The 7,721-nt window shown below is 48.8% G+C and overlaps 3 protein-coding genes across 3 annotated transcripts; all 3 read right to left on the bottom strand.

The window, feature by feature from the left end:
• Positions 1-2,408: 2,408 nt before the first annotated feature.
• C922_05100 (hypothetical protein) lies at positions 2,409-3,925 on the bottom strand (the record flags this gene model as incomplete). The annotated part of the gene is made up of 2 exons (XM_008820673.1): positions 2,409-2,675; positions 3,092-3,925. 2 exons carry the CDS (start codon positions 3,923-3,925, stop codon positions 2,409-2,411), a joined length of 1,101 nt encoding a protein of 366 aa, XP_008818895.1.
• Positions 3,926-5,422: 1,497 nt separating this feature from the next.
• Positions 5,423-5,899, bottom strand: C922_05099 (hypothetical protein; the record flags this gene model as incomplete). The annotated part of the gene is made up of 1 exon (XM_008820672.1): positions 5,423-5,899. The coding sequence occupies one exon, from the start codon at positions 5,897-5,899 to the stop codon at positions 5,423-5,425; it is 477 nt and encodes a 158-aa protein (XP_008818894.1).
• Positions 5,900-6,702: 803 nt separating this feature from the next.
• Positions 6,703-7,002, bottom strand: C922_05098 (hypothetical protein; the record flags this gene model as incomplete). The annotated part of the gene is made up of 1 exon (XM_008820671.1): positions 6,703-7,002. The coding sequence occupies one exon, from the start codon at positions 7,000-7,002 to the stop codon at positions 6,703-6,705; it is 300 nt and encodes a 99-aa protein (XP_008818893.1).
• Positions 7,003-7,721: the final 719 nt, after the last annotated feature.

The following is a 7,721-nucleotide window of genomic DNA, read 5'->3' as shown; positions in this document are numbered from 1 at the left end:
CCTAAACCCTAAGCATGAAACCTAACCCTTACGCCTGAATGCTAAACCCTAAACATAGAACCTGAGGCCAGGCAAGTACAACTAACCCCTGAGCGATGGAGCTTGAAACATGGACCCATTACTACCTTAAGCATTAAATACTATACCCTAAATCTCCACCATAGAAAGTAGGAGGTGGAACCCTATACAATAAACCATAAGCACTAAACCCTGATCTTAAACCCTGGAACAAATTCCCTGAACGATCCTCCGTGAATCCAAAAGACCAAATCCAAGACCCTGAAAAATAAACGCACAAGCTAAAACCAGGAACCTGAAAGCATAAACACTAACCAATCAGAAAGAGCTCATTGAAGCCTAAAAAACAGGCCCGAAGCCGTGAATCCCTAACACAAGAAGCCTACCCACTCAGGCCCTGAATCCTAAAGCCTACCCCTGAAAACAAGGAAAATCAACCAAACACATAACAACTAAAGATAGACTGTAAACCTGGAGACTGAAACAGGATATTTTGAAACTATGATCATAACACCTGGCCCCTTAAACGTCAACCTTAACCCTAACCCCGCGACCAAAAATCAAAACCCATGGACAAAGCCCCTCAACCTAAAGGCATAAACCCAGAACATCTGGACCAAAACCCGTGAAACATAGATCTTACCCCCTGAAACAAGAGCACTGAAACCTGTACCATAAACCCTAAAAACTAAACCGTAAAGCTGGCCATAATCCGGAATCCCTCCCCCCCCTGGCACCTGTTCCACGAACCCTAATCTCTGAACGTAAACCTAAACAATGAACCCTAAACCTTGAAACCCTAACCACTAGAGCTAAGAGTAAAAACGCCCCTGAAGCACATAGGGCGAAAACACTGCCCTCTAAACGGTAAAATCTAAAGGGTGAGCCCTACTCGGAACACACTAAAGCCGAACGCATAAATCGTGTCATATACCCCGTAAACCCTGCACCATCCGTCTAAAAGGCTGAATCATTCAACCAAAACCCTGGACGATAACCAATAAACCCTATGCCATCCAGAATAAGCCATGGGACCAAAGATAGAGACTAATCCAAAATACATACACCCAAGACATATAGCCGTAAGGTGTATAATCCTAAGCACTAAAGCTCTAGAACAACTGGCTAGAACCGAACCATGACCACTAAGCACTAAGGCTAAAAGCTAAAAGCCCACAACAAAAACCCCAAACCCTGAGCCATAAGACCTGAACCCCCCGAACAGCCGCATTCCCCCCTGACCCCTAAAGCCTACACCCCTGAAGCCCAGCCACTAATACCTAGAATTACAGAAGACTAAAGATAACCAGGAACACAAGACCCTGAAACCTAAGCCTAGACTGGAGAAGTAACTCCTAAAGAAAAGACAACGGACCCTAGGAGGAGAAGCCTACAACTCAGAAAGAACTTAAAGATCTAATCCAGATCCCCCGCAAGGAGCCGAATGGGTTGGGACCATCAACGGCCACGTAAATCGCATGTTGAATCATTCCAAGTGTGCCCTTACAAAATTCTTGGTGTTTAACGTCCAATTGGTCACTGGAAAGTCTCAACCCCGGACTCTAGCCATCACCCCCCAACTCAAAAACTGTGTACCCTGAACTCCAGAATTACGCCTGTATGCTCAATGGATGGATCGCGTCGGTCCTCTCCTCTCCCCAAAAGTAAATCCTAAACAAGAGCTCTTGAAAGGCCCCGCTGTCTCGACGGATTCGGTGTGCGCTCCCCCTCTTAGCAGAGGAGTCCGGGGAGGTGGGGGGTTGGATTTGATCCCCCCTGGGATTGGGTCACTGTTCTCCTGCTGGGGAGTGATGTATCTCGGCGATTTGTTGTATTCTTAACTCGGAATCCCTCCTACTGCGGCGAGTAATTTTTGCGAGACTTTGGCCTTCCTTTTTTTGAGACTCACTCGGTGAGGAGTCTGGCGTCTCCCCCCTACGTGTCTGGGGTTGTATTTGGCCTTTCAGGATGGTTGAATTTTTTTATGGTCTGGTGTAGAGCTGTGTACAGGTCTGAATGAGTTCTGCTTTATGTGGAGTGGGTTGGTCGGGGATTAATCCCTACCACCGCCTTTGCTTAATGTTGCAGTCCCTTCTTATTCAACGGGGGAATCTGGAGACTTACCTTCGTGTTCTCTTGTCTTGTTTTAACCTTTGCAACTTCTATCCTGGAGAATGATAAAGTTTCCCAGTGATTCATTCTTTCCTAGGCGGTGGGGGTGTTTCCTGGTTCCTTCTTTTCTTTATTGAGGAAGAAGGATCTCTTCCAAGTAATCGCCGCTCTTGCCTATAATCTCATTTGATTGTCCCAATACGGTGTCAGGCCCTTCCGCCGTGACCCCACCCAAGCGAAGAGTCACGTGAAATTTCCCTGTGTCTGGGCAAAGATGGCTATTCGAAGATCCTGTTCCTATAGCCCAATCTTCTGGTTCCTTGTGGTTCTACTCTGGTGGGTCTACTGAATATCCTCTTCCACATGTACCAAACTAATGGGATAAACCCTCCAGAAATTCCTGCTCCTACTATGCCCTTCACTAGTTCCAAAGTCCCCAGGTTTTGGTTGTGATTGACCGGGTCCTGAACTATTTGTTGTTGGATTACCTTCTCCAGCTTCTGACTTAGTTGATCCAGGGTTTGCCCTTCTTCAAGAACTAATCCCTAAAGAAATTTTGAATTAGCCTTCATGTATTGGTTATATTCATAACCTAGTCTAACATCGCAATGCGTCCTTCATGGCGAGATTCCTTTTGGGTGTTGATCTTGAGGTATGAGGTTCTCCCCCCTGTGGATCCGTTCCTGAGTTCGGGGAACTTTTCCATACCCTCTCACTCCAGTTTCGAGATAAAAGGGTGTCAGCGGACTCCAGTCTGGTTTAAGGACAACGCCCCGGCTGGTGGGGGGGAGCCTTTACCTCAGGCATCTATGGGAGGCTTCTTCCCTCACTTTTTCGGGGGTTTTCGATACTTCCTGCACCGGCCTATAGGAAGTTTGGGCAAGACGATCTGTCGTCTCAGTCCAAGTGGGGACCTCTTTCATTTGTCCCTGGATAGGTTGGGATGTCTGAAATTCCTTACCTGTTGGGCTTGGTTCGGATCCCATGAGTGCGGCGGATTACTGCTACAACCCTGATCTTGTCTATATTTCACACAACTAGTGATATAGGTCTCCTTTTCTTCGTCGTTTCGTGAACACTGTAAGCCATCAACGATGAGGGGGACTCCTTTCAGGAGCTTCGCCCACCATTCGTCCGCCTTCTGCTCCTTCATCTCCAGTGGATTTCCTGCTAGTTTTAACCTTCTTGTTGTAGGGAAAAGTAACTGCATTATCATCTTCGCTGCCTTCTGACCTCCCCATTCCTCATACCACTGATATAGAGTCTGGCATGGCTCAAGATGGGATGTTGTGTTTATCCATGTTCCCCCTTGTTGGTCTATATTCACTAATCCTGTCAGGAATATTGTCATTATATCCCGACATGCTATAAAGGTTTTCGTTTCCTCTTTCCCCACTGACAGCTCCGTTGTCAAGTCATAGAACTGCCAATTTTCCTTGTTCGGATTGTACGGACATCTGCTGCTGTCCCTTAACCCGTTGGTTGCCGCTATCGTTTCTGCTGTGCATCCCCCTTCCATGAATGCTGAACCCGTTTCGTCTTGCTGAATGAATCCCGCAAACCATCTTTCTAGGCCTTTGCATAACATTAGGCTGACTTTGTCGGCTACTGGGCATTCTGTTCCCCCCCCTGTTAGTGTTCGGCTCCATCTCGTGTCTTGGTTTGGGAGGAGGGTTTTAGGTCTTGCTTTTGTTCCCTTCTCCACTCTTAGCCTGATTCTCGCCTGGGGTTGTTCGCTATCACTGGCCTCGGCCACTGCTAGGATTTGTTTCAGATGTTGTCTTAAACTGGGCATCTTTCTGCTGTGGGTTTGTTCCGGACTCTTAGTTCGTTTGCTTCAGGGGAGTCACCTTTTGTTGTAGTCCCTTCTTTGGGGTTGCACCTCGGATGATTTCGTGGCTGTCATCTTTGCTTTCCCTCTGCCCCTGCCATCCTTGCTAAAGAAACCTTTCCCTTTCTTTTTTGGGTCCGGAGTGCACTCTACTACGACTTGCGTGTCCTGTTGCTGTATCTCTTCTCCCTTCTACCTGCCCTTTTCCCCCCCTCCGTCCTAGGGTCTGGGGTAGTTTGGAGGGTTGGAGTCAGGCCCCTGTGTGTCAGTCCCTCCCCCTACTCCTCTGCTAGTTGGGTGGGGAGTGCCCGTTCTCCTGTTTTGCGTCGGCCTGCGCTCGGGGGGAGTTACTTCCCTTAAGCCCCCGCTCCTGTGTCCGCTGTTTTGTCTCCTGCTCTTGAGGTGCTTGTTTCGATCTCGGACTTCGCCTGGTACGTGGGGGTGACTCTTGTTGTCTGGGGAATTCTTCGGCTCCGCTGCCTCTACTACGGGTCCGATTGCTTGGCTTCTCTGTTTTCTCTTATGTTTCTGCTCTTCTGGGGGTGGTTTAACCCCCCCTCCGTCCGGGTAAATGAGTTAGGCGTTCCTCTTCATCCCTTCTCCAGTGCCGGGCTCCAGTTCCAGGCTCTCACCTCTTTCTCACATGTCCTGATTTTCTCGCTTGGTCTTGTTTCGTCTGGTAGACTTCTTCTGCTCAATCCTTCCTTCCTCTGCCTCTTCTCTGATTTCCCTCTCTGGTCTCTCCTCCTCGTGCTTCGACCTACAGCCCGCTGGTTCTCCTCAACCATTTCTTCTGATTTGGGATGCTGCCTGAACATTGACGTCCCCCCTTTCCTTCCGGTTAGTCCGCTGGGAGTGTTCTGGAGTTCCCCTTAGTCCGTTCCGGATTAGTTCCCGGAACTTCCCTCCACCCAGGCTTCCTTCCTACCCGTCTATCACGTACCTCTGACTCTGTTCGTGTCTCAAAGACGATGACCCCCCCTCCCCCCCGGTTTCTCCTCGCCTCTATACCCAAGTGCTGGAATGCTCAGGCCCCTTTGCTTTCCCTCAGATTTGCTCCTTTCCCTAACCTCTCCTACTTCGGCCTGATCCCTCCCGTCAGCTCTCCATTTACAGGTGTTTCGTCTTTATATTATCCGTTTGGTCGCTGTCTCTCGGGCGTTTTCCTCCTTCCACGCTCTTAGCCTCCGGGATTCTGTGGTTCCTCGGTTTCTGCTTGGGTGGAGTGTCTAGCATTGGCATGCTGTCTCTCCTTGGTGCTCTCGGGGGTTTCATTTCGGATCTTCTCTTTGGGTGTTCGTCCTGGGTCAACGCCTGCCCGTGTTCTTGTGTAGATTCTGCTTTCAGTTTCTATTATACTCCTGGGCCTGTTAACTCCTCTCTGGGAATGTGGCCCTTCGGAGTGGAGATGTTTCGTACTTTCTTTCCTTTTGACTCATTCTCGGCTTTGCCTTCCATGTATTACACGCTGGTGGGTCCTTCCTTTCCTCCTGTACCCGGTCTGTCCGTGGATCCTTTAGCAGCCTTATCGACTATCTTATTCTCCCTCTCTCTCCTGGCGAGTCCGTTCACGGCACCTGGGTCGCTTTCCTTTTCTTGTGTTCGGTTGTCTTCGTCTTCAATCTCGGACTCTTCCTTCTGTCCTGTCTCCCTTCGGACCTCACCCTCTTGGGCCCGTTCGTCCTCTTCCCGGGTCTTGGGGTTCGGTTCACCTTCGCCATCCGCTCGGGATTGTATGGTGTTGCTTTCCTTGGTCAGTCCCCCTATCCTTAGCTCCTGTGGAGATTCTGTCGCCTCCTCGTTATTTCTTGCTGAGTTTTTCGCTGGGGTTGGGTCGCGTCTGGATGTTTGACGCCATGTTTTTGTTTGGTTGATGTCTGGATAATGAGTCTGTTCCGTCGCATGTCCTCTGAATAATTCCTCCTCGCGTTTGCCCATTGGGTTTTTTCATTCTTTTGGATCTTTTGTCCGTTCTTCTCCTCTAGCTTCACTTCTAATTTCTTCCCGGGCTTTTGTGGAGAGAGTAATTTTCTCCTCTCCTGGAGGTTGTGTCTTCTCATCTTTGTCCTGTTTCTATTGTTGAGCGGTATGTCCTTTGATCCTTCTGTACCGATTGGAGGGGCAACTGCCTTTGGGTGCTTAGATTCCTCCGGAGGGGTCTGATACTTACTCCTCCTCTCCGTCCTTTTCTGGGGGAAGCGTGGCTTCCTGTCAGGTTGGGCTCGCTCTCAATTTTCTGGCTGTACTCGGCTTTTCCCTTAGCCTGGCCTGTTTGGTTGCTGACTTAGCCCTGTGGAATCCTCTTAGATGCCCTCATCAGTTAGTTGCCTGATGTTTTGCTTTGACTTGCATCCTTTTGGATCCTTCCTCGAGATTGATGAGTGGTTCGTTTGAAGTTTCTTAATTCGAGCGCCGGCTATACTGTTCTGTTCCTGGTCCTTGGGGCTCTGGTCTCTTAGTTAGGAGCCTTGCCCGGCCATCCATTGGATGTTCGGCTCGGGCCTCCCTTCTGTCCGTGTTTGTTTTGAGTCTCGCCTTTCATATTCCTGGCGTGAACTCACTTTTGGGTTCTGGGAGATGGGCCTTGGGCGAAGTTTGACTCATTTGGGTTGGATCTGTTTTTTGAAGCTTATTTATTTCTCCCCCGTAGATTTTTTGGTTTACCTCCCTATCTACGATTTGTTCGCTTTGGGCTCCTCGGTGTTTGATTTGGGCTGTTTATCTCTTCACATCCTCGGATCCTAGAGCGCTGTCTTGTCGGGCCCTCTCGATTTTCGCTTTGAGACTGCTTCTATTCGTCCTTCATCTTTACACGTCTTTTGATTCCTACTGGTGTTTAACTCATACGCGGTAGCTAATATTCTGCTCCGTCCTGTTGTAGAATGCAGCTCTGGCGTTCTGAGGTCTTTTTGGCCCTCTGGGTGGCTCAGTCCTTGGCTCGTTTTTGTGCGGGGAATATCAGGTAAGTTGTGGGGATTTCCTGTTGGGCCTGTTGATTGAGGGAGACTCTCTTGGGTTCCTTCTTGGAATTCCTCTGGCATGTCTAAGCCCTGAATGGAGTCCGCTTCTACTGTTGCTTTATGAGAGTGTCTGGTTGTTGTTAGCTGAGTTGGGGGGAGTCGTTCAGATTTGGGTTCCGATATTTTCCCCGAACTGGAGTTGTTTTTTGAGTTGACCTCTTTTCCTGATTATTCCGTCGTGTTTATAAGGAGAATCTGCTGGATAGTCCCTGGCTCATTCGGCTGCTGGTACGTTGATCTCCTCTGTCCTCATGAGTCAACCGTTGTTGGGGTTCTGCGTCTGTCCGCTCTGTCCCCCTGGTGAACTCGATGAGTCTTCCAATATTTTTCCTACTTTTTTTTTATTCCTTCCCCTACGTGTACTTGTAGATTATGCCTTCCACTTTGGGGGGCTTCAACTGACTGAGAGTTCGGTAGTTGTTTGTGTTCTTTTGGTTGTCAGTCGGTTGCGAACGCCTTGGTTTCTTTTTCTTGGCGGCCAGGTTGCGTGTGACTTCAGATTTGCCTCTTCTAGTTAGTCTTCTGGGGTGATTTTCTTCGATTTGAAGTTGTAATTTGATCTCTATAGTTTATGTCTGATATTCCTCCCAGGATTTATGGCTGGGATCCGGTTTCTTGGGGGTCTTGGGTGACTTGGTCCGTATCTTGATGTTCTTTGTTTGATGTGGCTTCGGATGATCTTTTTCTTTGTTACCTGTCTAGTCTGTACTCTTAAGATAACATGAGCCCCTTGGGTGACT

The sequence above is a fragment of the Plasmodium inui genome (assembly GCF_000524495.1).
Source record: "Plasmodium inui San Antonio 1 unplaced genomic scaffold supercont1.37, whole genome shotgun sequence".
Lineage (NCBI taxonomy): Eukaryota > Apicomplexa > Aconoidasida > Haemosporida > Plasmodiidae > Plasmodium > Plasmodium inui.
This window is presented reverse-complemented; position numbering and strand designations above follow the sequence as displayed.